Raw genomic sequence first — 14,278 nt, 5'->3', positions numbered from 1 at the left:
GTTTTATTCTTTTCAATGTCATTATAAATGGAGTTTTTAAATTTCACTTTTGAGTTGTTACAAATGTATCAATATACAATTGATTTTTGTACATTGCTGTTGTAGCCTACAACTTGCTGAACTCATTAGTTCTAATATTTTAAAGTGGATTTCCTAGAATTTCCTATATGTGAGATCATGTTGTCTATGAGTAGAAATAGTTTTACATTTTCTTTAGATACCTTTTCTTTCTTTTTCTTGCCTTAGAGCCTTGGTTAGAACCTCTAGTACAATGTTTAATAGATATGATGAAGAGAACATCCCTGTCTTATTTCTTATCTTGGGGGAAAGCATCCATTCTTTCACTGTTAAGTATGATGTTAGCTGTGAGTTTTTCATAGATGGATGATGTTTGGGGAAATGCCCTTCATTCCTGGTTTGTTGAATGTTTGGGGTTTTTTTAATCATGAAGAGGTGTAGGATTTTGTGAAATGCTTTTTCTGCCTCATCTCAGTCCATTTGGGCTGCAGTAACAGACGATCGTGAATTGGGCAGTTTATGAGCAATAGGAATTTATGTAGTCTTGGCGCCTGGCAGTCCCCAGTCATGGGGCCGTGTGTTTGGGTAGTGTCTGGTGAGGGCTTTCCTCCTGGTCCACAGCACGTGTCTCCTCACAGTGCCCTAACTTGGTGGGAGAGGCTTCACAAGCTCTGGAGCCTGTTTTCTAAAGACGCTTATTCCATTCATGAGGGCTCCACTCTCATGATCTAAGTACTTCCCAAAGGCCCCACTTCCTAATGCCATCATCTTTGGAGGTTAGGATGTCAACATATGAATTTTTGGTGGACACTTCACATTCAGACCACAGCATGCATTTATTGAGATGGTCATATGTTTTTTATTTTTTTCTATCAATATGCTGTGTTACATTAATTGATTATTGGGTGTTAAGCCACCCTTGCATTGGTGGGATAAACTCACTTGGTCATGGTGTACAATAACCCTTTTCATATATTATTGAATTTATTTTGCTAAAATATTGTTGAGGATTTTTGTATCTATAGTCATAAGCGATGTTAGTCTGTGGTTGTCTTTCTTGTGTGATTTGTTTGTCATCAGCATAATACTGGGCTTATAAAATGAGTTGGGAAGTTTTCTTTCTTTTCTGTTTTTGGGTTGGTAAAGAATTGGAATTATATGTTGGAAGTTTGGTAGAATTCGCCAGTGAAGCCATTCTGGGTCTGAGGTTTTTTCCCCCTGGGAAATTTTAAAATTACTGAGTCAATCTTCTTACTTGTTATAAACTATTTCACATTTTCTGTTTTTTTCCCTAAGTGAGTTTTGCTAGCTTGTGGCTGCCTAGGAATATGTGCCTTTCATCTAAGTTCTCATTTGTTGGCATACAGTTGTTTACAGTATTCGTTTATAATACTTCTTATTTCTGTAGAGTTGATAGTAATATCCCCTATATCATTACTGATTTTGGTAACTTGAATCTTCTCTCTCTTTTTTCTTTTGGTCCATCTAGCCAAAAGTTTGTCAATTTTGTTGATATTTTCCAAGAGCCAGCTTTTGGTTTTGTTGATATTTCTCTGTTGATTTTCTATCTTTTTTCCCCCCTAGAAGGGCATGGCAACCCACTCCAGTATTCTTGCCTGGAGAATTCCATGGACAGAGGAGCCTGGCGGGCTGCAGTCTGTGGGGTAGCAAAGAGTCGGTCACGACTAATCATAGCACATTTTACATTTTACCAGTTTCCACTCTAATCGTTATTCACCCATTGTTTTAAATCACACTGTCATTATAATATATCATTTTTCCTCCCTTATCTCCTTTCAGATGAGAAGCAGGGGCAGAGGAGGCCCTGCACAGTTATAATCATCTATGCAAAGTGTGCAGCTATGGGACTCAGACATACAGTTGCCCCACCTCTGCCCTGTGGTCAAAAGTAGAAAAAAGTTAACTTAATATATTTGAATTTGATTGTATACATCATATCTAGTGGCCCAGAAACTTGAACCTTACTTCTTAGTCCTAGATATTGGCTTTGTTCTAGGGTGTGAATTAAAGTAAGTAGTTTCCCCTTTTGCCTGGTAAATATTGTTAAGCATCTCCTGTGTCTGGCAGCATGCTAACCCTGCCACCTTTCATGTAGTAGATAAAACTTGTTGAGTAAGAAAGCATCATCTATATCAGACGTGAAAGATAAGAATGACTTTGCTAAGTCTTTCTTTCCTGCTAAACTTCAGCTAAGTTAATAGTTTTAAGTCACATTGCTTAAAAGAAAAAAAAGAATAATGATTTAATGCAAATTAGAGACTAAGGTGGCAGAAGCTAAGAAATAGAAGATTCAGATCCTGCCCTTTGGAATTCTCTAGTGAGATAAACAGGCCATCCCGCTGGAAAAGTCAGGAAGTCCCAGGAGGTGGTGTGGGCCCTGTTCTAGGAGACGTGATGGCATTTCAGCACCTGAGAGAACCCTGAGGCCTGGAGTTGGTCCAGGAGGAGACATGTTCACTTAGCGAGATGTCTTCAGCCACTTCTGTTTTTCTTCGATACCAGTCTGTCTTCACTTCACAATGGCCGTGATACAGTTAGCAAAACAGGGAGGTCGGGTCGCTGTTGGATGGTGGCTGTCTACCCACGGTCCTGCTTGCCTTCCTCTCCTGTGGCCGACAGTGGCTTGTCCTGGATCTCTCTGGGGGCTGCCCCACAACTAGCCTTGCACATCAACATCAAGCCCATTTTCTAAGCAAGCAGTCTCGTGATTTGGGGCTGTGGTGGGTCTTCATTGCTGCACACAGGCTCTGTTTTCTAGTAGTGGGGGCTACTCTTCATTGAGATGTGCAGGCTTATTTCCGTGGCTTCTCTTATTGGGGAGCAAGGGCTCAGAGTTGTGGTCCGTGGGTTCAGTAGTTGTGGCTCACAGGTTTAGTTGCCCCACAGCACGTGGGATCTTCTGGATTAGGGATCGAACCCGTGTCCCATACATTGGCAAGCAGATTCCCAACCACTGGACCACCAGGGGAGTCCCCTTAAAGGTTTTTATTTTCCAACAGCCCCATGGAAGTTTCTTGTATCCTTGGAAGAACATTCAGAGCTTTCTCTGGAAGGCAGCACTGACCCGTTCAGATGGAGCCCAGGACCCCAGTGCAGGTGCTGGAGGGAGGGCCAGAATAGGAATGAAGAGTAGAAGCCAAATGGATGTTTATCTGCGTCCACACGCGTGCCTGGCAGATCACGCTCATTGTATGTGGGACCCACGGATGCTGCCACGTCGGGGCACTTGGAGCTCAACACACAATAACGAGAGTGGTGTTTTGGTGGGAATCCACCTAGAGAACGTACTTTTATTCTGACCCAAATTATCTTCTGTACTTTCAGTTTTGATTAAAGTCCTTGTACTTCCTGTTCTGGACTTGAATGCTGAGGTGTGCTGGAGAAATCCCCCACGTTCCACGCCACGGGGTGGCTGTGTTTCCATGCAAGCCCTTAGCCTTATTTAGACTTAATTTGAGTGCTGTAGTGCTTGGGGTTGTGTTTGATGATCGGAGGCCTGTAGCTGGTGTTTATTTATGAGGCTCTTAACTTTATAGAAAAAGGAACTCAGTAACTGTCACCTTTATTTATAGCCCCCAGAGTCACATTTCAGTTCGTGCCCACTTGTAAGCATTTGTTTTTCCCATGTACTGCTGTCTTGAGTGTGCAAATACTATTTTTAATTTCTATACTTATTATTAACCTCTGAAACTCCTTTTCATGTTTTTGTATCCAGTTATATATATATCCAGTTACATAAATGCCAGTGTTTACTTTACAGAACGTGGAGGCCCTGGATCCTCGAGGTCGCACCTTGTTGCATCTTGCTGTTTCTTTGGGACATTTAGAATCTGCCAGAGTCCTGCTCCGACATAAAGCAGATGTGACAAAGGAAAATCGTGAGGGTTGGACAGGCAAGTGTACTTGCGAAATAACATAAAGCCTTCCATTTTGTTTTCTCTCTCTGAATACAGGGTAGCCTCAGTCCTCATTGTCCTCAGAGTCATCTTTATCTTGAGCTCTGTCTCTCTGGGGACTTGGGGCCGGGGAAGGAGCTGAGAGCCTCGGAGGCTGCTGGCTTGTCTGCAGCACAATGGTCCCAATTGTGTCCTGGGCCAGGCGCCCAGGGTAGGGGGTGACCCCTCATCCAGAAAGCAGCTCTCAGTGCACCAGACATGAGTGTGAGCCCCGGTTTCCCCTGAGGAGCGTGGCGGTAACTCCAGCAAAGCCATCCTGATAAGACAGTCAGAAAGAAATGATAGGCAGTTTGAATCGCCATGTGACAAAGGAGTAGGCGGCAGGCTCTCAATGGGTGTCTGACTAGTCCTTTCTCTGCCTTGCTTGTTTGAAACGGCTGACGGTAAGGCTGGGAAGGACTCTGGAAAAGCCAACACAAAGGCACTTTCTCATTCACAGAGAGCCAGTCTGCAGTTCCTGGGGGACCGTATTCATCCATACCTAAAATCTAGGCCCACCAGCCATGGAGTGTGGATGTGACTGCCGCTGTGTGTAGCGCAGCCATCCTGGAGTACCTCACCGCAGAGGTACTTGAATTGGCAGGAAATGCGTCAGAAGACTTGAAGGTAAAATGTATTACGCCTCATCACTTGCAACTTGCTATTCGTGGAGATGAAGAATTGGACTCTCTCATCAAGGCTACAGTTGCTAGTGGTGATGTCAGTCCACAGCCACAAATCTCTGGGAAGAGAGGATAACAGAAGACTTCTAAAGGAAGCCTGGATTCCTTATTATCTCAGGACTCTAAATACCCCGACAGCTATCTAGTGTTGGTGATTCCAGTGGACTGTATCTCTGGGAATAAGACAGTTTTGCCTTTTCTGTAATTCTGTTAGTGCAAGTTGGAAGGTTAATTAGCCTTCCAACAAGCCAAATTTCTGCATTCGAGTCTTAACCATGTTTAAGTGTTACTGTGGCTTCAAAGAAGCTATTGATTCTGAAGTAGTGGGTTTTGATTGAGTTGACTGTTTTTGAAAAACTGTTTGGATTTTAATTGTGATGTAGAAATTATAGTAACAAACATTTGGTTTGGCACAAACATTTTTTCTATACCGAAAGAAAAAATGTGGTGGATAAGCTAAATAAAGGTCATATCTCAGCACCCCACCCCGCCACTGGCCAAAAAAAAAAAAAAAATTATAGCTGAAAGTAGTATCCTTTTCCAGTGAAATCCTGGCACTTCACTTGTTTTGAGACTCTTGAGACTCCCTTGGACTTTGAGGAGATCAAACCAGTCAGTCCTAAAGTATATCAACCCTGAATGTTCATTGGAAGGACTGATGCTGAAGCTCCAATACTTTGGCCACCTGATCAAAAAGCCAACTCATTTGGGAAAACTCTGATGCTGGGAAAGATTGAGGGCAGAAGGAGAAGAGGGTGGCAGAAGATGAGATAGTTGATAGCATCACTGACTCAATGGACATGAATTTGAGCAAACTCCAGGAGACAGTGAAGGACAGAGGAGCCTGGAGTGCTGCAGTCCGTGGGATTGTGAAGAGTCAGACACAACATAGCAACGAAACAACAACACTTGTTTGCAAGCTCTCATACTACTGGCCCGAGTAATTTGGGGTTGACTGATCAAGAATACACACAACCTGGCTGCCCATCTCCACAGCTGTGTGATCACACAGTGAAAGCCAGCTCTGAAGACACCGTCAGGATTTCAGAGTCAGTAGTAAGAAACCGGGGAAAGAGAATAATGGCAGGTTTGCTCAAGAGGGTGAGAGTACTCTGTTCTCTGCTCAGTCAGGTAGGGGTTAAAGTAAGTAGTCGTGGTCATGAAGATTGGGTGGGGCTGGAGCCTCTGTCCCACTTTAAAGAAATTGTTGGCCTTCGATCCAGAGAGATACTTTTCAAGCTGGCTTTGGAATTTGTGAGTAAGTATGAGAATACAGGGTGATCAGATTACATCTTTTTGCCTTCCAGTTTTGCACGAGGCTGTGAGCACCGGTGACCCCGAGATGGTGTACACGGTCCTTCAGCATCGAGACTTCCACAACACGTCCATGGCCCTTGAGGGAGTTCCGGAGCTGCTCCAGAAAATTCTCGAGGTAGCCACAAAAACTGACAGCACAATCAGTGGAGTTGAATGCTGACACAGCAGCCGCAGACAGTTTGACATCCTTGTGCGCCTTCCCAAACAGTTCTAAGGATTGTGAAAACGATGTATTGAATACCAAATAGCATGATTTCTTGCTTTTGCAGTCTGTTAAATGTATGATGTCTCTCACAAAGTATGTTTCCAGGTCACTAGACCGACTCTTTTAAGTGCTATTTAAAAGTTAGAACTAAGGACAAATGGACATCAGGCAATTAATTTGTCTAGCTGCCTGTTTTCCTAACAGTAGCGTCCTGAGCTCAGGTCATCTTGGGGAAATTATGATGAACTTCATTACTGTCTGGGGATTTTCAGGGCCTGTTGAGGCTCAGAAGTCTGTGTGCAACTCTCCTTGACACCTCTGTCACTTCTAGCCATTAGTATTCTGTGACTTCTAATCCATTGCCTGAACTTAGAGTTGCTAGTTTTGGGGCAGTTTATCTGTCTTGTGAGTAAAAGGGTATGGGCTCTGTAACATTTGGAGAAGTTTCTTAAAAGATTTTACTTCTAAGCTCCCAAGTTTGTTTTGTTTGCTTGTTTTAATATTTCTTTATTTATTTGACCTCTCCGGGTCTTAGTTGTAGCACGTGGGATCTTCGGCCTAGCCTGCAGGTATTTCAGTTGCAGCATGGAAGCTCTTAGTTGTGGCATGTGGGATCTAGTTCCCTGACCTGGATCAAACCCCCAGCCTCCCGCATTGAGAATGTGGAGTCTTAGTCATTAGGCCATCAGGGAAGTCCCTCTTGGATTGTTTGGGATGATGGTTACCATTCTTCAGATAGCCTTTGTCACTTGCAGTAGCTGTCTTATTGGTCAGTCATGTGCAGTATTCCTGAGGCAGCCAGCAGTTCAGTTTTCACGTCATTTATTCTCAGTTTAAGCACAGAAGTGAGCTCCCCCAAGTACTTCCAAAGATACTTGCTAGATAAATCAGCTTCCCACACTTCTTGAGAAAAATTAACAGCTCTGTTGAGAAAAGGAATAACTTTGCTGTGAGACAATCTGAGCATTCTTCTTAAAAAAATATTAACACTTAAGCTAAATCCTCCCTAAGACATTGATTTTCCACATACTGCACAGAAACCGACCGTGAACTATAAGTTGTTGTATCCATTGATTTTAAAATAGATGTGTGTTTGAGTGCACAAAGATCACATAGATTTGTTTTCTTGTCTAACTCACTGTAGGAGGAACTAGAAACGTCATCTGTCCATTTGACAAAGCAGAAAATGACTTGTTTTACCTAGAATCACCCCCCCCATTTTAAAATTCCATGTAAAAGACTTTTTTTTTTACCTGTGTTGATCCATAGCAGTGAGCTGCCCTGAATTATACCCTGTGTTAAAGGTTATAGACAGCCCACAAATGACCTGGTGCTCTGTGGCACCGGAGGCCATGCCTAACGGCCTGTCTTTCCATGGCGTCTCCTCACGGCATGCCCGAGTTTCTTTTCCATTGTTCCTTGGAGTGACTTCACCCATCTTTGGAATCTGGAATTTCTAGCTCTTGTCTTTTTGGGTTTCTTAAGTAGCTCTCCCAGAATCTTCTGTGGGAACTCATGGTGGGTCAGAAAAGGATTCTAAACAGGCTTTCTGTGGTGGTGTGAAACCTCAAAAAGCCAAATTCTAGAAGTTTAAGAAGAAAATGGGGGGCAAAAGTCTAGAGGGAAAACTCAACTTCCTGGGGACAGTGATGTCTCATACCCTCCTGGTTTCAGAGTGGTCTGATAAACACTCCACCCTTCCCAGCACACACTGCCTTTTGCAGTCAAGCTCCCTGTAGAACCGGTGGGGTCCACGCTCCTTCTCCTTGCTTGGACCAGCCTGTGACCCTCACTGCTAGGAACCCAATTGAACCCTTAAATCGGATTTGACTTTTATCTTCCTCCAACCTTGTCGCCTGCAGTTAACTTTACTGTCTAGACGTATTTTATAGTGAGATAAAATAACAGCCTGAATATAAAAATAGGCATTTAGTCTGATGGGTTTGCAATTTATGTTTCTTCTTATTGTCTGTGTTCTTTCTCCCTCTCCCTTTTGAACAACCCTGTCAACCCTTACTGTGTTTGTGTTTAGCTAATGGTACCAAGGGTAATTTGTTTTATTTTTTAAATTAATTTTTATTGGAGTATGGTCACATTTACAATGTTGTGTTAGTTTCTGATAGCAGGAGTGATTTCTTTTAAATCTTTGTCCTTCAGGCTCCGGATTTTTACGTGCAGATGAAATGGGAATTCACCAGCTGGGGTGAGTGGCTGTGAGCTTGAAATTTATTCAGCTTGAATAAAGGCTTATTTTTCTTTTATGGAAGTTATATATTTATTTTTTTTAAATCTAGGAAATACATAGATGAGAGTAACAGTCGCCCACAGTCCTACTTAAGCACAAGTGCTTACTGTTGTAGGTGTGTTCCTTCCAATCTTATCCCACACGCATGGGACTTTTTCTCCCAAGCATGTCAATAGAATATATAGACAATTTTGTCTCCTTTTGTTACCTGTGGCTGACATTTATCCATATTATTCAATTTTTTAAAATGTCACTTTAAAGGGGCTAAAGTCTTTAGTAAGTAGATTTATCGTAATTCAGTTACTGGTTTCCTTATGTAGTTCAATGTGATTCTTTTAAACTGGTTTTTCTAAGGAAGAAGATGAGATGATATTGGAATAGCTCATTTTTTAACAAAATGGATGCATTGCTCCAAAATCTTATGTAAGGCAAATTGACTGACAGTAATTTTCCTAGATGTTCTACTTCTGTGTCTTGTAGATCAGTTAATGACAGCTTCCAACTCCCAGAGCCTCAGCAATTTTCACTTCCATACTTCCCTTTCAGGCACGAAGTCATATTTGCCATGAAACATTTAAACGAAGTGAAAAGTAAATGAAGGAAGAGAACTTGAAAATCTTCTATAAATCTGAGTTCTTTTTAATGAAGATAATAACCCTGACCCCAGGTTTCGATAAAGCAGCATATTTTAGACGTCTGATCTCGTGACTCGTGGGAATGACAGTATAGTGGGTTGAGGCCAGATGGACACACACTAGCCCTAATGGTGGTCAATAAGAGGGGTTCATTTGGGACTGAGAACACACTTGAGAAATTGATTTAGCATTTTCTCTGGGCAAGGCATAGATCTGCAGTTTTATAAACAGCTCTAGAACTGAAAGTCCACTTTCATTCCTTAAGAATGACTTCTTGTATCATAAGCACAGGAGCCAGGCCCAGTTCTGTATGACCGTCGGCATCTCACCTCTCCTGTCCTTTCAGTAAAGTCAGGGTCCTGATTTGCGGGGCCTGACTGTTCTGCTGGGCCCTCAGGCTTTTCTCAGTAGTACACATCTCTTCTCCAGTACCCCTGGTTTCCCGAATATGCCCGAATGACGTCTGTCGCATTTGGAAAAGCGGTGCCAAACTGCGTGTGGATATCACGCTGCTGGGCTTTGAGAACATGAGCTGGATAAGAGGGAGGCGGAGTTTCATCTTTAAAGGAGAAGGTGAGTGGTTTCCCTTGTAGTCGTCACTGCTGTTGCTAAGTTCAGGGTGATTTTTCACCATCGAAATGTGTTCGTGTGTGTGTGTGTGTGTGTGAAAAAGATGATGCGGTTCAATATACGAAGCTTCTTTGGTTTAGCATCTTCCTTGCGCTGTGCTTAGTTATGCCCTTATTTCTATTAACAGACAACTGGGCAGAGTTGATGGAAGTCAACCACGATGACAAAGTGGTCACCACGGAACACTTTGACCTTTCCCAGGAAATGGAACGCCTCACTCTGGACCTGATGAAACCTAAAAGCAGGGAGGTTGAGAGGCGGCTCACAAGCCCCGTCATTAACACCAGCCTTGATACTAAAAACATTGCTTTTGAAAGGTACCAATTTAAATTATGCATTTTCATACCTAATCCCATTACTGCCATTTTTATAGCATGTATATATTAATTGGAAACTATGGGTGGATTAAAATTTTTTTTTTATGGTGTAAGAAATTCACTAGTGGGCTTTAAAGTTGATCTCTGCTCCAACCAAATGGAAACCACAGCTGACATCCTCCACCATATGGCATTTTAATCACATGTTGGTGAAGTCTTGGAGAAACATCTTCATATTCTTTTATGGGCCCTTTTCTAACAGATTTTACTTGAATTTGATTTTTGTGTTTGGCAGTCCACAAAACTCCCTTGTCCCAGACCATGGAGCGTTTGAGTTTCTGAGGCAGAAGCGATCCAGTATCGAATGAGGTTATTAGTCAGATTCACACTTGGCATACAGTTCAATGTGGTTCTCCCCCTTGCCCACCCTCTGCTTCCCCATGAGGCCTAACGGTTTCGAGCAAGAGTCTGGAGGGTTTCAGTTTGATTCCAGACTTTATCTGGAGCAACCTCTGGGGAGGTCTCTGCCGCGGTTAAGCCAGATCAGAACACCGACTCTGGGTGTCTTCCCCAGGGGCGGCGCCGAGGCGGGGAGGGCTTTGTGAGGGAGACACAGGCTGTCACAGCTATTAGTTAGGCTAAGAGTTTGTCCCATAGACCACACTGAACCCAGGGAGTCTACACGAGCCCTGAGTGTTTGCCTAGGATGCCACATCCCGCTCCCTGTAGACCAAAGCCGCCTCATCTGAACCGACACAGACAGCGTTCTCCTGGACTCAGGCTGTCTTCTCTCTTAATGAGTGTATGAACTGTTGTGTCTTTTTCTTTTCATCTTTCTTTCCACTAGAAAATTTATTACTAAAACCAAGAGTCTTCTGTGTAGTCAGACGTAAGACTTAAGTGCCCCTTCCCCCTAATTTAGACCAAGCTGTGGAATTAAGGTGTTTGTTTGGTAGCAGAAGAGAAAATGTCAGGTATCTGCTGCCTTGGGAGCGACACCCCTGAGGCAAGGTCAGTGCCCTTTCGTCAGCCTCTGGGCACCGGTCTCACCAGGTGACAGCGCTGTCTTCCCGGGACAGCAAGGTTTAGGGACTGACCATACCTGGAAGGGTCTTGGGAAGACATCTCCAGGCTTGAGCACCTGCCTCTGCAGGGCAGGAGGGCCCGCCTGCCTCGGGCTCTGCTCTGAAAGCTGGAAGACGGGAGAGCGAGGGCTGGAGGAACCTGGCGCCACTGGCGGAGCTGCTCCCTGGGCAGCTTTGAGCCAGCGGCTTCGTCTCTGGGTTTCTGTTTCCTCAGCTGAAAGGAGAAAAAGAGCGAATCTTGAGCTGAAATCTCAGATGTCATGAGAAGAGCCACTGTTCCCTCTAGTTCAGCAGCAGAGTTGCAGGGTCATTGTTTGGTCCGAAGTGTCGTTTACAGAGAGGTGATGGTTACTGGCTGTTACCCAGCAGGTAGATGGGCAATGACCGCGCCTTCCATTTGTACTGAGTTGCATTTTGTATTCCTATGGCCTTGGGGTTTTCAGATAGTTCAGGCTAACCCTCCTTTTGCAGCTGACAGGGAGTTGCTGAAAGAGAATTTCTGGAAAGCAGCTCCTGTTTTGGTGGGGCTCAGAATGAAATATGTGCTCAGTGAGTTTCTCGTGCTTCGAGCAAGGACCCTCACCCTCACGAGGTGAGGTTTGCTGGTAGAAATAGAAAAAGTGTGCTTGCCTGCTTCTTACCCGAGTGAGGTGTGAGCAAGCATTCAGCTGATTAAATTTAGCAGATGAGGGTCTGATATATTCAGATAGTCTTTTTCTTCCCTTTCTTTCTTCTCATCTGTCACTCGGAGCTTGATGTTTGCAAACATGTACTTGTCCCGCATTCAAGTTTGGCCTGTGGGTATAGACCCTCTGTTTGCAGTCTGAATTTTTCTCTTGTCTGAAAGGTTCCTGCCCGCCCACCTCAAACAGAACATGCCCTGGCCACCGACCCGTGAGGCAGCCTTCGAGCCCAGCACCAGCTCAGCGGCCTTTGGGGTGCTGGTCTCAGCGGAGACAGGCAGAGGGAAAATGGCCGAGGAGGAGGCTGGGTTTCCTCCTGTCATTTTCAGAGCCCCTGAACATACAGTGGATCAAGAAGTTAAAACCATATTCTTGATTTTAAAACAGGATGTAGATGTTGAGTTCAGGAACTAAGCTATCAGAGAGTGGACATGGGAAAGGTGATGGAGCAGCGGGATGGCGGATGGTGCAGAGGTGGGTGAGTGAGGAGCCTGGTGGTTCCCAGGGAGAAAGCGTGGTTCTGATTTCTCAGCATCCACAAAGGATGCCGTGGAGCAGACTGGGTCATCCTTTGGTCCCTCAGAAGACCAGGTGCCAGAAACCTGTGATTTCTTGTGCCAGGATATTGAGTTCTTACTGAGAGACAGGAACTGAGGATCGATCGGTTCCCCCAAAGGAAGATCTGGATTTTCACTGATCGCTGACGAAAAGGGGCCTTGGGTTTATTGATCAGTCAGGTTTGGTCCCTAAATGTGTTTCTGGAATGTGAATTGGAGACAGCTAGCCTGCAGGGTCATCCCTTTAGGAGACCTCTCTTTCCTTGAGTGGGTCGCATTGCACTCAGTTCAGTTCAGTTGCTCAGTCATGTTCGACTCTTTGCGACCCCATGGGCTGTAGCATGCTGGGCTTCCCTGTCCATCAGCAACTCCTGGAGCTTACTCAAACTCATATCCATTGAGTCAGTGATGCCATCCAACCATCTCATCCTCTGTTGTGCCCTTCTCCTCCTGCCTTCAGTCTTTCCCAGCATCAGGGTCTTTTCCATTGAGTCAGTTCTTCACATCAGATGGCCAAAGTATTGGAGTTTCAGCTTTAGCATTAGTCCTTCCAATGAATATTCAGGATCGATTTCCTTTAGGATTGACTGGTTTGATCTCCTTGCTGTCCAAGGGACTCTCAAGAGTCTTCTCCAACATCACAGTTCAAAAGCATTAATTCTTCAGCAGCTCAGCTTTCTTTATGGTTCAACTAACATCCATACATGACAACTGGAAAACCATAGTTTTGACTAGACAGACCTTTGTTGGCAAAGTAATGTCTCTGCTTTTTAATATGCTGTCTAGGTTTGTCATAACTTCTCTTCAAGGAGCAAGTGTCTATTAATTTCATGGCTGCAATCACCATCTGCAGTGATTTTGGAGCCCAAGAAAAGAAAGTCTATCACTGTTTCCATTGTTCCCCATCTATTTGCTATGAAATGATGGGACCAGATGCCATGATTTTAGTTTTTGAATGTTGAGTTTTAAACCAGCTTTTTCACTCTCCTCTTTTACTTTCATCAAGAGGCTCTTTAGTTCCTCTTCACTTTCTGCCATAAGGGTGGTGTCATCTGCATATCTGAGGTTGATATTTCTGCCGGCAATCTTGATTCCAGCTTGTGCTTCATCCAGCCCGACATTTTGCATGATGTACTCTGCATTTTAGTTAAACAAACAGGTTGACAGTATACAGCCTTGACATGCTCCTTTCCCGATTTGGAATCAATCTGTTGTTCCATGTCCAGTTCTAACTGTTGCTTCTTGACCTGCATACAGATTTCTCAGGAGGCAGGTCAGGTGGTCAGCTATTCCCATCTCTTTAAGAATTTTCCACAGTTTGTTATGATCCACACTGTCAGAGGCTTTGGCTTAGTCAATAAAGCAGAAGTAGATGTTTATCTGGAACTCTCTTGCTTTTTCTGTGATCCAACGGATGTTGGCAATTTGATCTCTGATTCCTCTGCCTTTTCCAAATCCAGCTTGAGCATTTGGAAGTTCTCAGTTCACATACTGTTGGAGCCTCACTTGGAGAATTTTGAGCATTTCTTTGCTAACGTGTGAGATGAGTACAATTGTGCAGTAGTTTGAGCATTCTTTGGCATTGCCTTTCTTTGGGATTGGGAAGAAAACTGACCTTTTCCAGTCCTGTGGCCACTGCTGAGTTTTCCAGATTTGTTGGCATATTGAGTGCAGCACTTTCACAGCATCATCTTTTAGGATTTGAAATAGCTCAACTGGAATTCCATCACCTCCACTAGCTTTGTTTGTAATGATGCTTCCTAAGGCCCACTTGACTTCACTTTCCAAGATGTCTGGCTCTAGGTGAGTGATCACACCATTGTGGTTATCTGGGTCATGAATATCTCTTTTGTATAGTTCTTTGTATTTTTGCCACCTCTTCTTAATATCTTCTGCTTGTGTTAGGTCCATACCATTTCTCTCCTTTATTGTGCCCATCTTTGGATG

At 43.9% G+C, this 14,278-nt stretch overlaps 1 protein-coding gene across 1 annotated transcript in view; it reads left to right on the top strand.

Moving 5' to 3' along the window:
* The window catches only part of ANKRD13A (ankyrin repeat domain 13A), a 35,062-nt gene that overhangs the window by 8,893 nt on the left and 11,891 nt on the right, over positions 1 to 14,278 (top strand). The window contains exons 2-6 of the mRNA XM_069558212.1: positions 3,800 to 3,932; positions 5,965 to 6,089; positions 8,337 to 8,382; positions 9,489 to 9,632; positions 9,817 to 10,006. Of these exons, the coding sequence (XP_069414313.1) occupies positions 3,800 to 3,932; positions 5,965 to 6,089; positions 8,337 to 8,382; positions 9,489 to 9,632; positions 9,817 to 10,006 (638 nt within the window). The remainder of the gene's footprint in view (positions 1 to 3,799; positions 3,933 to 5,964; positions 6,090 to 8,336; positions 8,383 to 9,488; positions 9,633 to 9,816; positions 10,007 to 14,278) is intronic.

Source organism: Ovis canadensis, chromosome 17 (genome assembly GCF_042477335.2).
Source record: "Ovis canadensis isolate MfBH-ARS-UI-01 breed Bighorn chromosome 17, ARS-UI_OviCan_v2, whole genome shotgun sequence".
Classification (NCBI taxonomy): Eukaryota; Metazoa; Chordata; class Mammalia; order Artiodactyla; family Bovidae; genus Ovis; species Ovis canadensis.
Note: the sequence above shows the minus strand (reverse complement) of the source record. Positions and strands in the feature narration are given on the sequence as shown.